The sequence below is a fragment of the Somniosus microcephalus genome, chromosome 6 (assembly GCF_052327205.1).
Source record: "Somniosus microcephalus isolate GS21.2 chromosome 6, FLI_Smic_1.0, whole genome shotgun sequence".
NCBI lineage: Eukaryota > Metazoa > Chordata > Chondrichthyes > Squaliformes > Somniosidae > Somniosus > Somniosus microcephalus.
Window position 1 is genome coordinate 81769316 of NC_140992.1, and position 22645 is coordinate 81791960.

Below are 22645 nucleotides of genomic sequence, written 5' to 3' on the forward strand. Positions count from 1 at the left end.
CTAGAAAAGATACACCCCACCCTGGGGAAAACGGGCAAGCAGACAAGGATGGGGACAGCTGTCAGTGAAGATGCCAGATTGCAAGCAACAAAAAGCATGGTCCTGAAACTGTGGCTTTCGCAGGGTGGAAAGAGTGCACTCTGGAAAATCTTTCCAGATGGGGTGGGCTCTTAGCAGAGGACTGGGCTTGATAGCATTGCAAGGATCTTTTTAAGTGGTCACATAGCTGCAATTAGCTCAAAGCCGGGGGACCTGATCCTCTATGTCCTTGAGAGACATCTTAGAGGATTTTGGCATGAACCACATTGTTCAATGCTGTTGTCTAACATCAGGACCTTGAAAGCTTTGGTTTGAGGCAAGGTCTGGAGAGGTATAGAAACTCAAGTGTTCAATGTGCTTGAGATCATTAGTAATGATCATGGATGGTACATGAGTGCACCTGGACACTGCATTGACCAGCCTCAGAGATCATTCCATCGCAGGAAGCTTAAAGATTCCCTCTCAAAAGGGGTGGCCTCTTTTTTGTCACTGGAATAAATCGTTGGATGATATGGGGCCTGAGATCAGACTTCTCTCTTTCTTTCAATAGTCCTTTCCTTGCCTGACAGGAAATGCATCGAATGATCAAAGACCATGGTTAGCAAGTCATTTAAGGGCTGTTGCTTCCAGATACAAAAGGAGCCCAGTATATGGTTATGATCAATAATCAGGACAAACTTGCAGTGAAAGCTTGCAGCACGGTGGCATAGTGGTTAGCACTGTTGCCTCACAGCGCCAGGGACCCGGGTTCAAATCTGGCCTCGGGCGACTGTCTGTGTGGAGTTTACACATTCTCCCCGTGTTTGCGTGGGTTTTCTCCGGGTGCTCCGGTTTCCTCCCACAGTTCAAAGATGTGCGGGTTAGGTTGATTGGCTATGATAAATTGACCCTTAGTGTTAGGGGGATTAAATACGTGGGGTTACAGGGATAGGGTGGGATATGTGTTGGTGTAGGGGTTACGGGGATCGGGTGGGATATGTGTCGGTGCAGGCTCGATGGGCCGAAATGGCCTCTATCTGCACTGTGGGGTTTCTGTGATTCTGTGAAAGCTGAGGTAATGCTTGGATAATTTTGTCTGGGTAAAGATACCCTAGAAGGGGTCCAAGCCTTGGCTTGTGAGATCCGGGTACATTGCTTAGAAGTACGAGTAGGCTATTCGGCCCCTCAAGCCTGCTCCGCCATTCAATGCGATCATGGCTGATCATCCAAACTCAGTACCCTGTCCCTGCCTTCTCCCCATATCCCTTGATCCCTTTAGCCTTAAGAAATATATCCAACTCCTTCTTGAATATATTTAATGAATTGGCCTCTACTGCCTTCTGTGGTAGAGAATTCCACAGGTTCACCACTCTCTGGGTGAAGAAATTCCTCCTCATCTCTGTCCTAAATGGCTTACCCCTTATCCTTAGACTGTGACCCCTGGTTCTGGACTCCCCGGCCAGCAGGAACATCCTTCATGCATTTAGTCTGTATAGTCCTGTTAGAATTTTATAAGTTTCAATGAGATCCCCTCTCATTCTTCTAAACTCCAGTGAGTATAAGCCCAATCGACCCAATCTCTCCTCATACGTCATTCCTGCCATCCCAGGTATCAGCCTGGTGAATCTTCGCTGAACTCCCTCCATGGCAAGAACATCCTTCCTCATATAAGGCGACCAAAACTGCACACAATACTCAAGATGTGGTCTCACCAAGGCCCTGTACAACTGCAGCAAGACATCCTTGTTCCTGTACTCGAACCCTCTCGCTACGAAGGCCAACATACCATTTGCCTTCTAAATCGCCTGCTGCACCTGCATGCTTACCTTCAGCAACTGGTGCACAAGGACACCCAGGTCTCGTTGCACTTCCCCTTCTCCCAATCTATTGCCGTTCAGATAATAATCTGCTTTCCTGTTTTTGCCACCAAAGTGGATAACCTCGCATTTATCCACATTATACTGCATCTGCCCAATCACCCAACCTGTCCAAAGCATACTGGAGTTTCTCGGCATCCTCCTCACAGCACACACGTCCACCCAGCTCTTTGTGTCCACCCAATATTTATCCCTCAACCAGTATCACCAAAAATAAAGATTATTTGGTTATTATCACATTGTTAATTGTGGGACCTTGATGCACATAAATTGGCTGCCGCCTTTCCCTAAATTACAACAGTGACTACACTTCAAAAATACTTAATTGGCTGTAAAGCGTGTTGGGATGTAGCTTTGTGAATTTAAGTCTGGTGAGCAGAAAACAGGCCTAGGTGTTATAGTACATGAATCTCTTAAGGTTCATGAATAGTGCCGCAAAACTATAGCAAAAGCAAATGGGAGTATTAGGATGTATTGCCAGGACAACCCAAAAATAGAAAGCACTATACTGTATAAGATTTTGGTAAGGTCTCATCTAGAATCATTGGCCCAGAAATTCGGGTCTCCACGGGTGAGTACGCACGGGGTACTCACGAGTAAGCCCAATGGAAGTGCCGGTTTCCTGCATGCATTGCGCATGCGTGGGAAACTGGCACTTCCGTTCCCCTGAAAGAAGGGGTTCAGAAGTCGAATGCGTGCGCAGGAGAGGCAGCGCGTGCGCATCAAACTTACGTTTTTTTTTTGCAGGTTTTCCCGGGAGGGTAAGTCTCCAGAAGTTAGACATGTAAAAAGCAGTCGCAAGGCCTGCTTTTTACAAGGTAAGTGGTGAATTAATTAAAATTAAAACATTTTTTCCACAGGTTTATTATTTTTAAATACTTTAAAGAAAGGTAAGTTTATTTTTAGCCCCATTAGAAAATGTAATTAATTTTTTCAAAAATTTAAATTATTGTTTAAAATAGTTATTTCATGTGATTTATAGTTTATTTTAAAAATGTGATTTAAAAAAAAAAATTTATTTGAAGATTTAGTGATGTTTTGGGGCTTGTAGTATTTATAGGTTTGACAGATCTTCCTGTCAAACTTATGAATGAAGCGTTCCCTGCTACCATTGGCTCTCCATGGCCCACGTGATCCCAGGGACGCATCGAACTAACTGCGCCCCTGGGATACGCGAGCACTGCGCGCCGGCAGTTGGAGAAAATCCAGGATCGGAATCCCACGGGGGCCCGCAGCTCAACGGCCGGCGCGCAAGTTAAGTGCAGGTCGGGGGCTTGCACCCGCGGGAAGCCCCCGACCCGAATTTCTGGGCCAATGTGTCCAGTTTTGGTCCTCTCACATTGTGGGTGATATGGAGGCCCTGGAAATGGTTCAGAAAAGGACCACGAAAAAGAAAAAGAACTTGCATTTTATAGAGCACCATTTAGGACCTCAGGACCCAAAGTGCTTTTACAGCTAATTAAGTACTTTTGAAGTGTAGTTACTATTGTAATGTAGGAAACAGGGCTGCCAATTAGCACACAGCAAGGTACCACAAACAGCAAGGAAATAAATGACCAGATCATCTGTTTTTATGTGTTGGTTGAGGGATAAATATTGGCCAGGACACCAGTGAGAACTTCCCTGTTCTTCTTCGAAATAGTGCCATAACATCTTTTAGCGTCCACCTGACAGGGCAGACATGACCACTGTTTAAAGTCTCATCCAAAAGACGGCACCTCCAACCGTGCAGCACTCCCTCAGTACTGCACTGGAGTGTCAGCCTAAATTATGTGCTCAAACACTGGGGCTTGAACCCACGACTTTCTGACTCAGAGGCGAGAGTGCTACCACTGAACCAAGGCTGACACTAAATTGATACCTTGTTAAAGGTCAGTAAGTTTTTCTTTTCAGTGACCTTTGGAACAAGTTACTGGCTCATTCAATGAGTGCTGATTCATTGCAAATGTTGAAGAGAGAGCTGGGCAAGTTCCTAACTGTGGTTAGCATCACAACGTACAAAAGGTAGGTGGGGTATTGGGCGATGTTTCTCCTGGTGACTGTGGTCTCTGTTGATCAGTTCTGTTTATCTTTACAGGTACATTCTTTCTGTATAAAATCTTTTGTGCCAAAAAATACAGAAAATTCAACTGAGTAGTGTTAGAACCAACATGATATGAATGTGGGTTTTGTTTTGCTTTCACGTTGTCAGGGGAACACAAATTAAGTACAGAAGACAGTCACTCTGAATCTTGCCAAGTTTGTAATTTACTGTTTGTTTCTCACATGGATTCTAGAATGTGTCTGATCCAACAAAAAAACAATGCAATGAGTAGTGGTAGGAAATGCTTTCTTAGTATCTTTCTGTAATTAAACAGACCTCATTGATAATCATTCATACCAAACAAAATTTAAAAAAGGAGACACAGAACAAAAGAAAATCTGCAAATCATTTTTGAAAAGCAGCCCAAATGTTATGGCACCAGCAAATACACACTTGGAAATTAAGAAAAAAGACGTGCATTTATACAGCTGCAACTGAAAATCAATATTAGTCTTTTGATTGGGGTTTGCAATGCTGGGATCCTGAGGAGCCCAGCCATTTTAACAGTCACAAAATCCACTGGATTGACAGCTGAGAAACTGGGGATTTGGGGATTGCAGAAGTGACATGACAGTAAAAATCTGTGGTGTTCCTAGTGATTAGTTGAAATGAAGCTTTGGCAAGTACAGGTACACAGGAAGATAAACGCCAGTGAGCAAGAAAATAAGGTACAACTGAATAAAGGCAAAGAGAGAAAACAGGACAAGAGAAAGGAGCAGCGCCAGCAATAGAATGGTTGGTTACAGCACAGAAGGAGGCCATTGGGCCCGTCGAGTTCGTGCCAGCTCTCTGCAAGAGCACTTCAGCTAATCCCACTCCACCGCCCTTTTCCCGCAACCCGGAAATGTTTTTCCTTCAGGTACTTATCCAATTCCCTTTTGAAAGCCACGATTGAATCTGCCTCCACCACCCTTTCAGGCAGTGCATTCCAGCTCCTAACCACTCGTTGCGTAAAAAAGTTTTTCCTCACGTCGCTTTTGGTTCTTCTGCCAATCACCTTAAATCTGGTTCTCGACCCTTCCGCCAATAGGAACAGTTTCTCTCTATCTACTCTGTCCAGACCCCTCATGATTTTGAGCACCTCCATCAAATCTCCTCTCAACCTTCTCTGCTCTAAGGAGAAAAACCCCAGCTTCTCCAGTCTATCCACATAACTGAAGTCCCTCATACCTGGAACCATTCTTGTAAATCTTTTCTGCACCCTCTCTAAGGCCTTCACGTCCTTCCTAAAGTGCAGTCCCCAGAATTGGACACAATACTCCAGTTGAGTCTGAATCAGTGTTTTATAAAGGTTCATCATAACTTCCTTGCTTTTGTACTCTATGGCCTCGATTTTAACTCAGCTGCGGGCTATTGGCATGTTCCCCGAATTTCGTGTTTCCCCACACGAATCTAAATGGATGTGGGAGATTGATGCAATTTTAACTCAATTGACCAATTGATTTCCAACGTGTGGGAAGCCTTTGTAAATGGGTTTCTCATGACTGAAAGTCCCCTCCGATGACATCATCATTGCTGCTGCATTTAAGGTCCACAGCAAGACTTGCTTCTTCTGCAGACTGCCAAGCTTTCTCCATTTGATGGCACAGGAACCTGCAGGAACAATGGCCAGCGGGAGGCCAAGAGCAGCTCCTAAGTTTGACGAGGCAGCACTGCAGGCATTGGTGGATGGGGCTAGGGCCCACAGGGAGGTCTGTTCCCTTCATCAGGGAGGAAGAGGCCTCCCAGTCAGACCAAGGCTGTGTGGATACAGGTGGCTGGGGAGGTCAACTCCTTGGGGGTCACACGGCACACCTGGATGCAGTGCAGGAAAAGATTCCATGACCTTCAACGCACTGGAAAAGTAAGTATGAAGTTCCCATCACCCTCAATCTGATCCCCATTGCCTTTCCTCACCAGCACTCAGCTTTAGCAACTTCTTCCTCCACATCCCACTTGACACTGACATCCATGCACCCTTACCCATTCCCTCTCTCTCTATGCTCACATTCACATAACTATTCGACCATGCAGCCCACACACTCCCTATCACTCTGATGCTTTGAACACAACTGACAACACACAGGGAGGGCCCTTGGTCTTGTAACCTCACTCCATCTTTGTCTCCTTCTAAGTATTTATGCTATGCAATCTCTACACTCACTCCTTCATTCCCACTCAACCTCCACTTGTGAGCTCTTTTTTCCTGCAATGAGGGAGACAACAAGAGAGAGCGAGCCAGGACAGGAGGAGGGACAGCCTCATTAGCCCACCTGACTCCCTGGGAGGAAGCCGTCCTGAAAATTGTCGGGGTTGAAAAAGATGCGCACGCTGGGGGCGGACAGACGGGTGCATCACAGCAAGCTGGTGACAGAATAGTTTTCCATCTCTCTCACTGACATTGCATGAGTTGCTGATAATGATTCTGAAGCTATAACAGCTGCACTTATGATCATCTGCAATATGCAATGTGCATGTAACCTTGACCTCACATCTCTAACTCTTTCCTTTACTCCCCCACAGGATCATCGAGAGCCCCCCATCCCCACTGTCCAGGAGGAAGAGCCTGAGCTTCCAGACTCCTCAGAGGAATCTGCAACCTCTGAGGGCGCAGCGTCAGCAGAAATAAGCGCACCCAGCACCAGCGCAGACACTCACACCTCGGTGGGACCTTCGGGACATAGAGTAGTGTTGTCACCTGGTGTATCACAGCTCACAAGTGAGCATCAGCAGATTGTGGAGACAGGGACAGCAGTGGAGAGTCCTCGTCGGAGGGCGCAGGACTCTGCCAGCTCGGTTCAGCTGCATGTCAACCCTCTGCCTCTGGGTCCATCCATAAGATCAGAGGTGATGGAATTCCATGCACAGATGCAGGAGTCTCTGGCAGGTTTTGTCTCTCGGGTCGCTGCGAGTGTGGAGCGAATGGAGGAGTCCATAGCGAACATGAGCAGAGCTTTTGTGGAGTCATTGGCGCATGAACGCATCAACACGGAAAGGATGGCTACCTACGTGGAAATGATTGCTGGCTCCATGGTAAGGCTGGCGACAGTAGAGGAGAGGAGGGCTACAGCCATGGAGGAGGTTAGTCGCCAGGGTATGGAAAACATGGTGAGTGTTCAGAATAGAATGACATCTCTTGAGGAGCGATGGGCATCTATTGAACATAGAAACCAGACCTTCATGGAAGTCCTTCTGAGTATTGCAGATACGGGTCCCCATGGCCCCCCTGATGACACTTGCAGGTACGGAGGGGGAGCAGACCCATGAGAGGGAGCTTGGTGGCAGACCTCAAGGAAGTGGGGGTTCCTCTCCAGGCGCTCACACTTCCATGCCACTGCAGAGCCCTTGGTCAGGGCCCCACCGGAGTCCACACCCAAGTGAGATAGACGTCTCAACCCCTGCACAGCCGCAGGAGCAGCAGACTGTTGACGAGTCCTCACAGGCTCGCCACCCCAGAGGACGCCCGCCAAAGGTGTCAAGACAGGAGCAGCAGGAAAGTGAGCAAGGGGCCTCCACATCTGCTGAAGCCACAGGGAAACAACGACGTAGGAGCACGCGGAAGAGGAAATTAAAGCACAAGTAGTCACAAGGGTAGTCACTTGGGTGAAATTTTATGTATTGTTAAAAAAAAGCCATCAGATGAATTCTGTCAATAAAAAGTCTGATGGCTACTGCTGCATTTGTGGCGTGTGTCATTTCGCGAATGGGACTTTCACATTGAGGGCTTAGGATTACTTGCAATTGTCAGTATGCTGGACAAATAGCTAGGAATCTGCAGGGTCTTGGCCATTGTCGATGCTCAGGTAAGAAGCTGCGAGGCAAAATGCTTGATTGGCTAGGCTAAGCAAATCTGGCCAGGATGAGTGCGTTCCTTGCATCCCGGGCAGCAATGTTCTGGCGTAATGCTGCCGCTGGTTGTTGGTCCTCTGCAGGATGGTTATTTTCGCCCTCCTCCTCCTCATCATCATCTGAGGAGGGTATGTGAGGAGCCACTTGGTCCTCAGGAATCTGCAAGCCACGACGCTGTGCCATGTTGTGAAGTGCACAGCAAACCACGACGATTCTGGAGACCCTGGCTACTGAGTACTGTAGGGCTCCATCTGATCTATCCAGGCATCTGAAGCGCATCTTCAGCAAACCGATGGTTTGCTCGATAATGGATCTGCTGGAAATGTGGCTAGAGCTGTAGCACTCCTCAGCTTCGTTGGCTGGCCTCCTCAATGGCGTCATTAGCCAAGTCCTCAGGAGATAGGCCTTGTCTCCAAGTAGCCATCCGTGAAGTTGGTCTGGCGGCCTGAATAGCAGAGGCACACTAGACTGGCGCAGTATGAAGGAGTCATGGCAACTGCCAGGGTAGATGGCACAAACATGCAAAATCTCCTTCTTGTGGTCACACAACAGCTGAACGTTAAGGGAGTGGAAGCCCTTGCGGTTGACAAAAATACCTGGATTGCAATGGGGTGCCCTAACGGCCACATGTGTGCAGTCAACGACGCCCTGCACCCTTGGAAAGTCTGCCAGATGAGCTAATCCAACCACTTGCACGTCACACTTGCGCGATCCTTGGTGAAATGGGTGTGATTGTGCACGAGGGCAAAGAGGGCATCGGTTACCTGCGTGATGCAAGTGTGTGCGGCCGCCTGGGAAATGCCGCTGATGTCTGCTGATGATCGCTGGAATGAGCCTGAGGCAAAAAAGTTGAGTGCAGTGGTGGCTTTGATGGCCACTGGTAAGGAGTGTCCACCTGGTCCTCTGGGCAGCAGGTCTTGCTGTAGCATTACGCAGATGTCAGTCACTACCTCTCGCGAAAGTCGGAGCCGCCTTTGGCACTGCTGCTCAGTCATGTTGAGGTAGCTGACCGTGTGTGTCTGTAGACTCTGTTGGGGGGGTATCCCCTGCACCGACGGGCTTCCAGGCGCTGGCCCCTTCTGGCCTGTGCTGCCTCAGGTGGGTGAGCAGCAGCCTGTCGCTCCTGCTGCTGCTGCTGTTGTTCCTGGTTCTGCTGCTGCCGCGCCTGGTGCTCTAGTTCCTGTAGTGCCCAGAAGGGAAGGGAAAAAATGGCTCCCATGCTTCTGGCATATGCCTCCGTTGAGGAAGCGCTGAGTGAAGGTGGCGAGAGGGGTTTCCCAGGAGTTCACACTGGAGATGTGTGTGAGGCTCCAACCTTCCACAGCCTGGTAAAAGTTGCCCCAGGCCTGAGACAAAAAATCCTGCCACCTGCAAATGATGGCTGATCAAATCTCCTCTTTAATGGTTGACCTGCAGCTGATAGTCAGCAAGCCAATAGTGCTCCTGCCAGGTTTCACAGTCGTGATTCCCACCAGGCATGTTTTACGTGGGAAAAGGGTTAAAAGTGCAAGGGACTGTTAAAATGGCATTATAGAGGCCATTTAGTGGTGATTAAGGGCCTTAAAGACCAGCCCCGCCTGTTGGATGCGGGACGGATTCGGGACCATCAGACACGCCTGAGTAAAAATGGCTCGGAGTCGGGAACCGGGCGGGGGGGTGGTCCCGCCTGCCAGTTTTTGCGATTTTAACCCCCCGCACGCCTCCAAGGCTGCCTCCACGGCTCAGTTAAAATCGAGGCCTATGCCTCTATTTATAAAGCCCAAGATCCTGTTTACTTTTTAACCACTTTCTCAACCTGCCTTGCCACCTTCAATGATTTGTGCACATATACCCCCAGGTCTCTCTGTTCATACACCCCCTTTAGGATTGCTCCCTTTAGTTTATATTGCCTCTCCTCGTTCTTCCTACCAAAATGTATCACTTCGCACTTTTCTGCTTTAAATTTCATCTGCCACGTGTCCGCCCATTCCACCAGCCTGTCTATGTCTTCTTGAAGTCTATCGCTATCCTCCTCACTGTTCACAATACTTCCAGATTGAAATTGTGCCCTGTACACCCAAGTCGAAGTCATTAATATATATCAAGAAAAGCACTGGTCCTAGTACCAACCCCTGGGGAACACTACTGTGTACTTTCCTCCAATCCGATAAACAACCGTTCACCACTACTCGGTTTCCTGTCACTTAGCCAATTTCGTATCCATGCTGCCACTGTCCCTTATATTCCATGGGCTTCAACTTTGCTGGCAAGCCTATTCAGTGGCATCTTATCAAATGCCTTTTGGAAGTCTATATACACCACATCAACCGCATTGCCCTCATCAACCCTCTCTGCTACCTCCTCAAAAAACTCAATCAAGTTCGTAAAACATGATATGCCTTAACAAACTTGTCCAAGTGACTGTTAATTTTGTCCCGGATTATCAATTCTAAAAGCTTCCCCACTACCGAAGTTAAACTGACTGGACTATAGTTGCTGGGTTCATCCTGACACCCTTTTTTGAACAAATGTGTAACATTTGCAATTCTCCAGTACTCTGACACCACCCCCATATCAAAGGAGGATTGGAAGATTATGGCCAGTACCTCTGCAATTTCCACTCTTACTTCCCTCAGCATCCTATCTACTTTAAGTACACCCAGCCTTTCTAGTACCTCCTCTTTATCAATTTTTATCCCATCCTGTATCTCAACTACCTCCTCTTTCACAGAATCACAGAAACCCCACAATGCAGATAGAGGCCATTTCGGCCCATCGAGCCTGCACCGACACATATCCCACCCGATCCCCGTAACCCCTACACCAACACATATCCCACCCTATCCCCGTAACCCCACGTATTTAATCCCCCTAACACTAAGGGTCAATTTATCATAGCCAATCAACCTAACCTGCACATCTTTGGACTGTGGGAGGAAACCGGAGCACCCGGAGGAAACCCACGCAAACACGGGGAGAATATGCAAACTCCACACAGAGGCCGGATTCGAACCCGGGTCCCTGGCGCTGTGAGGCAACAGTGCTAACCACTATGCCACCGTGCTAACCACTATGACTTTGGTAGCATCTTCTTCCTTGGTATAGACAGATGCAAAGTACTCATTTAGTAATTCAGCCATGCCCTCTGCCTCCATGCGTAGGTCACCATTTTGGTCCCTAATAGACCCCAACACTCCTCTTACTACCCGTTTACTGTTTATATGCCTGTAGAAATGGAAAGATATTATGGGATAAAGAGAACTAAGACAGGCACAGGTGAGAGAGTGACTGTTTGATATGTAAAATTGTCCTTAGAGAAAACTGCCAAGCAATTTGGGAGTGAAAATAAAAGGAGCTAGAGTTTGAAAGCTTGATACCTGTTGGTGTTTTAGAGTAGGAGCCAGGGCAGTGCTCAATGCACCATAGACTACAGGAGCAACAAAGCTTATTGGAACAACCTGGCTTAAATACTTGTCAGGTTGCCTGGCTTCATATTATAATGAACTGTGGCACTTCTATCTGTCCAAACAAAAACTTGTAAACAGTAAAGGAGGAGATGGTGAAAGGGAGATCCTGATAGTAGTATAAAAGTAATGGTAAAAAACAATCCTGAACTCGAAGAACCCAGAATTTGAATTAAAATCCCAAAATTGCAAAAGGCAATCAGAATTATCAACCCTATTTTATTCAGAATATCTGAACTATGGGAAACATGCAAATATAAATGTATGTCCTATAGAACACTTGTAATGGTATGTCTGCTTTACAATAAGTGTTGTATTTTTAAAATTCAGAGTACACTTTAAGTAGGAGGAAATACCCAAAACACATGGACATTTTACTTCTTGAGATAAAGCTATGCAAAATAGCTCTTATGTCAAATTCACTTTGTGACTAGTTTATGGGATCATCCTGAATTTAAAGCTTCCGTATTTTTGTGTTCTCAGTACGTAAATGAACAGTGAAAATACTGCAATCAAGAAGGAAACAAGTGGCATTCCGTTGCAAAAAAAGAACACTAAGCAAATAGAAGAGGGTGGATTTCTTCAAGTTATTGGGGTCGCAATGTTTCGCAATGGATGCATGGTTTCAAGTAAGTTATTTATAAGAAAGAATCAATGGTCTGATTAAATTCTAATTTGGTAATGAACATAGTAAAATCTTAGGTTGTAAAGGTGACAAATTTACAGATACAAAAATACAGTATAAATAGTTGCCACTACACCCACATATGAATTCTAAAGAAAATCTAAAAGCCATTTTATGATAATTGATACAAATAATTTATTAAGAGACAAATTAACAGAGGAACAGTGACACAACATAACTTGCCTTCTCTTCACCCCCAACACCCAGCAATTAAAAAAAAATTAGTCATTACAAGTTAATGGTCTGGAGGCTCTTGAAACAACGCAACCAGCAAGTTACGTGAAAACTTACAGCGGTCGTCCCATCGGCAAGTTACGTCAACATTTTCTGAGAATCTCATTAACATACGCCGGAATTTTTAAAAATGCGTAAAACAAGTGGAAATCAGCGTAACCAATCTGGGCCCAAGGAAAGCACCGAGCTGATGCCATATTCTTTCAAGTCCCTACTTATGCATGAAAATTGAAGTCTCAAGCCTTCAAACCATTATTTATATGTATTAGGCATGCGTTGAAGTTTTCCAGTTTTTAATGCAAATCATTCTAGTGGCATAAAGATGCATTCAAAGATACAGAAAATACATTTTAGGTCTGAGTGAGAAAGAATTGCTGGAAAAAAATGCCATAAAATACCAGAAATATAACTTTGGGTTCTGTTGTGCCTAAAAATTTGGGCGTACATTTACAGCCAGCTCAGAACTGGCCTAAGTTCAGGGAATTCATGTGAGCTGCACTTTTGCATGGGAGTTGGAACTATGTTAATGAGTGCCAGATGGTTGCAATGAATTGGCGAAAAGATTGAGGAAATTCACATGTAGCATAAAAATTATAGTACATCATTTATGCCCAAACATCCTTGGTCTTTAGCACCAGAAATCAGCATTACACCATGAGTACTGCATTTTAGGCACAAATTTACAGAAAATTCTAGGTTAGTAAGTCTATGCAATGCCTATGCATGGTGGTCTCCATGGCTAGCATCAACAATGCTCTGTCTTAGCCAAAACAAGGCGTATCTTTCTAGGACAGTGTAGCCAGCCTCTACTCTGTGCACAATTATTATATTCCTCCTTCAACCTCCCTACTATACACACACACATACATTCCAGTCTCATTAATCAAATACAAGTTGCCACGTCATCAGAGAAAATCAGAAACAGAACAGGAAAAAAGATATTTTCACCAAAATGTGAGAAGGACTGCAATAAAATATATGTTCACGTACTACAGTTGCAAATTGAGAGCAGTTTGATTGCTTGAAGGAGTCAACCTGCGTTGGTGAGACCACACCTAGAGTACTGCGTGTAGTTTTGGTCTCCTTATTTAAAGAGGGATATACTTTCATTGGAGGCAGTTCAGAGAAGGTTCACGAGGTTGATTTCTGAGATAAAGAGTTGTTTTATGAAGAAAAGTCGAGCAGGTTGGGCCTATACTCATTGAAGTTTAGAAGAATGAGAGGTGATCTTATTGAAACGTATAAGATTCTGAGGGGGCTTGACAGGGTAGATGCAGAGAGGATGTTTCCCCTCGTGGGGGAATCTAGAACTAGGGGGCATAGTTTCAGAATAAGGGGTCGCCTATTTAAAACGGAGCTGAGGAGGAATTTCTTCTCTCAGAGGGTCGTGAATCTCTAGAATTCTCTACCCCAGAGAGCTGTGGAGGCTGGGTCATTGAATATATTTAAGGTGGAGATAAGACAGATTTTTGAATGATAAGGGAGTCCAGGGTTATGGGGAGCCGGCAGGAAAGTGGAGTTGAGGCCAAGACCACATCAGTCATGATCTTATTGAATGGCGGAGCAGGCTCGAGGGGCCAAATGGCCTACTCCTGCTCCTATTTCTTATGTTCAACTAGAATATATCACTGTTTAATTGTATTTCAGGAATGTTAACATTTTAACAAATAATAATTTCAAAGCACTTTAAAGATAATAGCTAGCCATCCATATATAAGTGGTAAAAACACCACTTCATCAGGAAATGTGAAATATGTTGGTAAAGCTTATCAGCATTAATTTATCATTCTTTTAAAAGAGACAAATAAGTATGTTTCTAATTAAGTGCTTACACAAATCCTTGTAAACTTAGTTTGAATCTAAGTTCCAAAAAATTGAAAGAACTTGGCAAGCAAATACAAACAAGACAGATCTGCCAAAAAAAGAAATTGCACCAAGAAGTTAACAACCAATTTCAGAATCTGCTTTCAGCAAGCATAGTATCTGGAGTCAATAGCTTTCATGAGAAAAAATATTTACTCTATTTATTTTTAATGAGGCAAAGTTTATTTTCACAACGAAGAAAATAATGAAATTAGTGCAAAATATAAACTATCTTTTGAAAGCATCTACACAATATGTGTATAGGGAAATTCAATCTCACATGGTCTCATATGGTGCATGATACTTTAGGAATAGAAAACAACATGATACTTCAATCCCATCACCTACCAGCAGCCTGGAGGACCAACTGTAGTCTCGCTTTGGCCTGTTCCGCAGGGGGCTGCAAAACAACAAAGAACAAAAATAAAACTGTTGGACTATAACCTGGTGTTGTGTGACTTCTTGTATTAATGATGACACTGTCCAAGGGATTTTCATTCATCAAGAAATAAAAGAGCAACTGTTCACGACAATATACAATTAATGTGTAATCAAGAAGACACACCAGTCAGCCAACTATTTTGAATGATTGGTGGAACACCCTCAGAATCTGATTTAGAGTGGAACACGAGATGCCCATAAAAACCAGACAACACTAAATGTTTTAGACATTTTACATAATTTTAAAAAGGGTTTCCAATTAGAAGTTTGAAATTTCTGCATAATGTTACTTGAGATATATCTTCTTGTAGCAATACTGTTCTAATAACTGGGCTGTAACTGAATGTAAGATGTTAAATTGTCAAAATATAATTAATTGTACTGTGACCAACCACTTGTACAACATCCATCCCTCAGCTCCAAAAAGTACTCTTTCCACCAATGATACCTATTTGTCAGAGAAAATGACACTTCATTTTCACATGCATGCTGGTGTGCTGCATCTATTATAATATAATGAAATTCCAACGAATAAAAAAGATGTAAAGTTTGCTTTAATTCTTTGTAGTATGGGATCATTAGATTATTTGAGGATTTGCATAGTCAGTTCATGCACATGTGCCACCAGAGCTCCGTGCAATCCCATTCAGCAAAGAAATGTTCACATTTGCATAATCCTTCAAAGGCATCAACCTCCTCCTCCCCCACACAAATCCTCAGATTTAACATTATAGCTTCAAGTATTATCAAAATTACACTTTCTGCAACTTTGTGTGATGCAAATATATACACCATTTTGTATAATGGTTTTGTTAAGATAAACTGGGGGCATGCAAAAATTAGAGAGACATGAAAACATCAAAATGTATACTATATATCTGTGAGACACAGTTTTATGGGGATGCTTTTCAAGCACAGCATACTATTATGTTTCTGTTTCTGCCAATGTTTTCTCTTTCCCTCATCTCCTGAAGGCATTGGCTCCTTGCTGGGATACACTTCCAATTCTATAGTAACTTGCCAAAGTGGCCATTCTTCATGTATGGGCCTTGGCAGTGAGCATTAACAGGTTATTCGAATATGGGGCTATCACGGTCAAGCCAGTACCTGTCCTCATCTACACAAGTATAGAGAATAGGTCACTGAATAGGTTCCCGAGCCAATCCCTTCCCAAGCCAGAGTTGCTAAGGCCAATTGTAGTGCCACTGCCTGCCATTACCCGAGCTGAGGTCAGATAACTTAGAAGAAGGTGGGATCAGACTTGGATATAATAATCACATTCTGCCATAAAAAAGACTGGCATTTATATAGCACCTTTCATGCCCTCAGGACGTTCCCATTTACATCAAATGAAGTACTTTCAGAGTGTAGTCACTGTTGTAAAGTAGGAAATGTGGCAGCCAATTTGCACACAGCAAGATCCCACAAACAGCAATGTGATAATGACCAAATGATCGGTTTGTGATTTTGGTTGAGGGGTAAATGTTGACCAGGTCACCAAGGAGAACACCCTTGTTCTTCTTCAAAATATTGCCGCGGGATCTTTTACATCCACCTGAGAGGGGCAGACAGAGCCTCGGTGTAATGCCTCATCCAAAAGACAGTGCCCGAGTGCAGCTCTCCCTCAGTACTGCATTAGAGTGTCAGTCTAGATTAAATGAGAATTGAACCCACAATGCTCTGATTCAGAGGCGACAGTGCTACCACTGAGCTACGGCCAACACATAAGGAGTGTTAGTTTAATGGCCGACTACAACTGAATATAACAGAAAAATTACATCTGAAAAGTAACTTTCTGAAATAGTTCACGAAAATAAAATAAATACTGACCGAGTTCACTGACTTTTATATTTTAATTTTCAATGTGTCTTTTTTCTTTTTATACACTAAGTAACTAACAGGGTGTATAACAAGAATGTGTCACAAATTTGATATTGATGGATCCAGGGAGCACAGAGGGAATAAAAATCAAAAGAAATTGTACCAGGTGCCAGAGAATTCCCATGACTAATTGCATGCTTCATGCAAACCAAGTTTAACCCAAACCAACCAGCTCTGTACTTGAATGCAATGGACAGACAGTGCCTTCTGGGAGAGAGTTCCACAGGCAGAAGTGGTGATAAGCTTCACAGCTGACATCTTGTGCTGATGTTTGCAATGGATTGACATGGAAATCTGGCTTAAGTGTTAACAATATTACATAGAATATACAGCACGGAAACGGGTTATCCAGCCCAACCAGTCCATGTTCTACTCGAGCCTCCTCCCATCCTTCCACATCTAACGTATCAGCATAACCCTCTATTCCATTCTCCCTCATGTGCTTATCTAGCCTCCCCTTAAATCCATCTATACTATTCGCCTCAACCACTCCCTGTAGTAGAGAGTTCCACATTCTCACTACTCTCTGGGTAAAGAAGTTTCTTCTGAATTCCTATTAGATTTTTTGGTGACTACCTTATATTGATCGTCTCTAGTTTTGCTCTTCCCCACACGTGGAAACACTCTCTCTCTCTCTGTCTACTCTACCAAATCCTTTCATAATTTTAATAAAAACCTTTCATAATTTTAAAGACTGTTATTAGGTCACCCCTCAGCCTTCTTTCCAAGAGAAAAAAGGTTCAGCCTGTTCATTCTTTCCTGATAGGTATAACCTTGCAGTTCTGGTATCATCTTTGTAAATCTTTTTTGCAGCCTCTCCAGTGTCTCTATATCCTTTTTATAATATGGTGACCAGAACTGCACACAGTACTCCAAATGTGGTCTAACCAATATTGGTGGGCTGTCCTGATCACAGTGTTGCAAAAGACTGGGCCACTTCTTCCCATAACTCTGTACAGTTTTGAGACCAGAAGCAAGTTATAGGATTTTTCTGCAGTCGTCCAAACAAAACAATGCCAAGACTTGGCCATAAAATAAGATTCTATTTTCTTTGTGTTATGGAAAAATTGTATCTTTGATTGCTAATGAAAAAGTAATGAGAAGACTTATGGGCTCTTGTCCTGATGTGAGACCCATAATTATTTATTCAAAGTATTGTAGCGTTGGGGTGATGCAACCTTTCTGATGTTGTTATTGTTGTGCAAATCTTTACGGAATAACTCAGAATGAACATCACTCTCTCAAAACCACCTAAAATGCATCACCGTCCCCACTAGTAGCAGTATAGGTAAAAAAAAAAAAGTTTTTTCAGTGTAACAATAGAGCATTAATTGCACCAGTACCTGCTGTAAAATATAATTTACTTCAGCAGAAAAATAATAGAGCTCTTGATTGTTTCTCAAGAATAACTGCTTTTATGTTCTTCTTGATCTTTGTAATTAACTTGGGAAATGCTAAAATACACACGAATCTGCTGGTAAAACACAAACTAGATGGAACAAATTTTACGGTGATTTCTTCAAAGATTCTTTTGCTCTGGTCAAAACATTCCAATAAACCACACATGTAAACAGGTCACTTACATTTGGCACATGAAGAATGCACATTCAACTGAAACTACTTTTAAAACATACGACAAACTAAGTGAAAACAAATGAACAGAGCTGGAATTACAAAGCAGACCGATTAATTGGGCCAGAATTTACTGTAGCCAGCAAACCATTAGCTTTGTCCTTGGCCTTCTAATTTCTGTGACCTTTTCTCTGGAAGTTGCTTTAAGTTAGAAATACAAACAGCGTGGCGCCCTCTACTGGGCATCCGAGACCAATGTGAACAGGGCAAGCAACATTGGGGGGAATTTTGCCAGCCCTGGGGAGGCGGGTATGGAGGCGTGGCTGCCGGGAAAATGGCAGAAACAGGGAGCGGGTACCGAACCCGCTCCCAACCCGCCTCCGTGCCATCTTCCTGAGAGGCGGATCCCCGACTCGCGCAGGGACCCGTCTCCTCGAGGCAGGAAGGGGATTACAACCAATTAACTGCCTGTTAACAGGTAGTTAACAGGCAGTTAAGAGACTTATCCCCATTTTACCCCTGCAAGTGCGGGCTTCCTGACGGCTGCGAACCTTGCTAGGGTCAGCGAGGTGAGCAGTGGGTCTGCGGGGGTGAGAGAGGTCGAAAGGTCCGCTGTGGAGATGAGTGATGGGTGCAAGTGTAGAGAGGTATGAGAGGTGAGTATAAAGTGTTCGAAAAAGTTTACTTACCTTTGCTTCTTCCTGCAGGCTTCAACCCTTGGGGATCCAGAGGTACCTCATTGCAACAGCAGAGATGACAGAGTGGCTGCTGCATTCTCTGATGCAGCAGCCATCTGATTTCTGCTAAGGACAGAGGTTTGGTGAGTCTTCAGTACAAGGGCTCACCTTAGAACATGGATTGTCAGTGTTTGACAGCTTCTCAAACGTCATACGCTGACGTCCTCTGTCACCTTAATTGGCCGGCTAAGCCCGCACTGAGAAAATCCAGTCCTGTATATCTCCTTAACCAGATTGAAGTATTGTTAATGAACAACGCAGAGTCTGAATCAGGAAGTGTAAGTTAGAATAGTGAATTCAATGTCAAATCAGGTACAGAAAGTGAAATAAAGAGAGGGAAAGAAAGATTGGGTTAAGAGAGAGAGAGAAAAAGAGACAGAAAGAAAAAGTAAAAAAATATTTCATTTAATTTTTTAAAAATCTCCAACAACTAAAATCTGAAGGAATGAGACTCCACACTTGTAAAAGTTAATTGTCAGTGCCAGGGAGGTTGTTTGGCAGTAATTAAGACTCATCACACTGTTAAAAAGGGTACTTAGACTGAAATGGACAAACTCTAACTTTCTGTGGTGAGTTTAGTCCATATCTACGACATCAGTACAGGAGCTTCACGCCATTCAATACATTTGAATGGGAAGCCAGACGGCAAGATGCCATTTTCACACAGCTTACAGAGACTTGGCACATCATGGACAGGAACTTCCAGCATTTCCTGATTTTATTTTAGATTTCCAACAGAGGCAGATTTTTTTTTAACGTGAATTGCTTAGTAATTTAAACTAGTAATCACTCAAGTTACATGTTCTTACCAAGTTGGATGCTTTTAAAAAAAATGATCCAATGTGTAATGCAATGATGTCACTTACTAAATTCATGAAAAATCCAACACAGGCTTGAAGTTTCTGAAGTGATGCGTTACTTTTTACATGTACAAGTGAACAGATATATCTGTGGCATGCTCATTTATGAGAAACATACAAGTTTCATGAAGCCTTTTTAAAGAAAAGTTATTTAGGTTACAATGCCAACTAAAGATGTGAAAAAGTACACAGAAGTTCTAAATGTGCAAAGTTGAAGAAAAGTTGGACATTTCCTTTATTTTTCTGTCATTTACAGATTATTAAATTGCATCAAATTGCCTTTAATTCATGCATTAATAGGTAAATAAATCAAAAATTCAAATCATACTTTCAGGTGTTTAATTAAACAAATGCACCTACCTACCTGTGTACACGTCCTCAGGAAACAAATTTCCTGCATTACTTTTTCCACACACAATTTTCTCCTGCACAACACCATACATTGCAACAGTAGGAAAAATACATCATCAAGAAAAATAAACTTGGATGAGATCAGTAGAAAGATGAACAATAAGAGTGAGAAGATTGTACACGAGGAGGGAAGGCCAGATATAGAAGAATAATACAACTCATGCTCTCATTTTCATCAAAAGGAATGTGCCAACAGTGCCGACAAATTTTTAATTTTCCTGCTCTTTGGGCACTTGCAGACATGAACAAAATTTTACTCATGACAGAAAAACATAAATTAATAATTTTTCTTGCTCAAAATGCAACCAGTTTATTTGAGATTTTTAACCAATTTATTTAGCCCAGCCTGTTCTCCTTAAGCCAGAAAAATCTTCAAATTTCTGCCTAAGGACAAGCAACTAGTCTGACAGTCTAAGTAAACCTCTCTATAGGAGGCTTAATTAATGACGTGATAATTTGTGATAAGCAAAAGAACATAAGCAAGAATTGTCACACAAGTATGTGTCCACAGAGGAGGTTTTATTTTGTCTCAGGTGTCAAGGACAATCAGATCAGGTCCTCCGGGATATCTGCTGGTGAGTGGTAATATGCGCACGCATATTCTATACATCCTTATTTTTGCAGACTGTGAGCTTGCAAAATTTTAGTCCGTTTTTTTCCCCAAACAGCGCTAAAATAAATAATAGGACATGTTTTGTGATATACGTCAATTAATTCAAACAGTTGTAATTTCACACCTTGATTAAAATTAACGTGTAATTCACACAGCCCAGATCATAGAATCTTAACAGCACAGAAACAAGCCATTTGGCTCATCGTGCCTGTTGATGAAAACTGCTATCCAATTAGTCCCACTCCCCTGCTGTTTCTCCATACCCCTGCAAATTTTTCCTTTTCAAGTATATATCCAATTCCCTTTTGAAAGTTATTATTGAATTTGCTTCCACTACTCTTTCAGGCAGTGCAATCCACATCATAACAACTCGCTGCATAAAATTTTTTTCCTCATCTCCCTACTAGTTCTTTTGTCAATTATCTTAAATCGGTGTCTTTTGGTTACTGATTCTTCCACCAGTAGAAACAGTTTCTCATTATTACTTATCAAAATCCCTCATCATTTTGAAATCTGTGCAGAGATGTTTCCAGTATTTTCTGTTTTTACTGATACAAAAGCTACTACATGGCTTAACCTTAAATTCATAGTACTCCAGTCCACATATCAAGGCACCAACTTGCACAGGCATTCAGCAAGCATAAGTGTCACAGTCTAACTGTAAAGAATTAGGTACAGTTTTGCAAAAAAAAATTCTTAACTCTTGTTTGAATCCCAATAAAAGGGAAACTAGCTGACAAAACATTAGTGATATCCTCCCAAACTGTGTATTTGATCTGGTTACTACAAAGTAGTTAAAAAAATAAATCATTATCACCTCATAGAAGTAGAGCAACTGGCAACAAAAATGATAAGGATAGCCATGTTAAATCACAGACGAAATAACAAGGTGCAGCTGTAATGCTTTTAAGAATAAATATTTTAAAAGCCTCTTTTAAGCAACAGCAACAAAAAATAATTACTCAGAAATTAATCTACTAAAATGTAAAAGTGCATTTTGTGTGCTTGTTCTGTTGCAACAGTACCAGTGATGTAGAGCAGAGTCCGAATTGTGTTGTATACCACGGGCAATTAAAGTTGGCTCAGCGAGAAGTCAAATTGACAATTGATTAAATATAAGCTGTACTTATTAAAGACAAAGCTCTTCATGGGCTGCAATTTGGTGCTGCAGTAGCCCAAGATGGGAACTGTCAATAGAGGTCTAAGTACTGTGAACTGCATGTAACATTTATACTGGCTTAAGTTTGGAATATACACCAAATATTTCCATTGCATTAGTAATATCAAATACATAAATTATTGATATCATCACAGAATTTGCGGTCGGAATGACGCCAAATTGGCCGTCATTCCGCCTTTGAAACTGACAGCAACTTTGGGATTTGGCACATGCCCCCACCGCCAATCCCCATAGCCGTCAATTTGTGTAATCAGCCAAATCATCGAAACTGACGAAAACTTCGGCTCTTCTGCAGTTTGTACGCTGTTAAATTCCCCACTAAAAGTTAGACCGAAACGGATTAGGTGTAACTGGGGTTTTCTCAGCGTTGTTACTGTTAAAGAAATGTTCAGGGCCTGGAAAACTAATTTTAATTTTGTGCAGTGTGAAATTTGTCCATTTTAATACATTTAAAAAAAAAAGGTATTTGTTCCTGGGAGGTGGGCGTCATTGGCAGGGCCAGCATTTATTGCCCATCCCAAGGTGGTGGTGAGCAGCCTTCTTGAACCGCTGCAGTCCTTGTGGTGAAGGTACTCCCACAGTGCTGTTAGGGAGGGAGTTCCAGGATTTTGACCCAGCGACGATGAAGGAACGGAAATAAATTTCCAAGTCAGGATGGTGTGCAACTTGGAGGGGAACTTGGAGGTGGTGGTGTTCCCATGCGTCTGCTGCCCTTGTCCTTCTAAGTGGTAGTGTTCGCGGGTTTAGGAGGTGCTGCCGAAGAAGCCTTGACGAGTTGCTGCAGTGCATCTTGTAGATGGTACACACTGCAGCCACGGTACGTCGGTGGTGGAGGGAATGAATGTTTAAGGTGGTAGATGGGGTGCCAATCAAGTGGGCTGCTTTGTCCTGGATGGTATCAAGCTTCTTGAATGTTGTT

General features: G+C 43.2%; 1 protein-coding gene across 10 annotated transcripts in view; it reads right to left on the minus strand.

Annotated features, from left to right (window-relative positions):
- Positions 1-22645, minus strand: part of rsrc1 (arginine/serine-rich coiled-coil 1) — a 525104-nt gene that overhangs the window by 202201 nt on the left and 300258 nt on the right. For all 10 annotated transcript variants that reach the window (XM_085990442.1, XM_085990445.1, XM_085990446.1 and 7 more), the window contains one exon: positions 14380-14431. In XM_085990442.1, coding sequence (XP_085846568.1) covers positions 14380-14431 — 52 coding nt within the window. The remainder of the gene's footprint in view (positions 1-14379; positions 14432-22645) is intronic.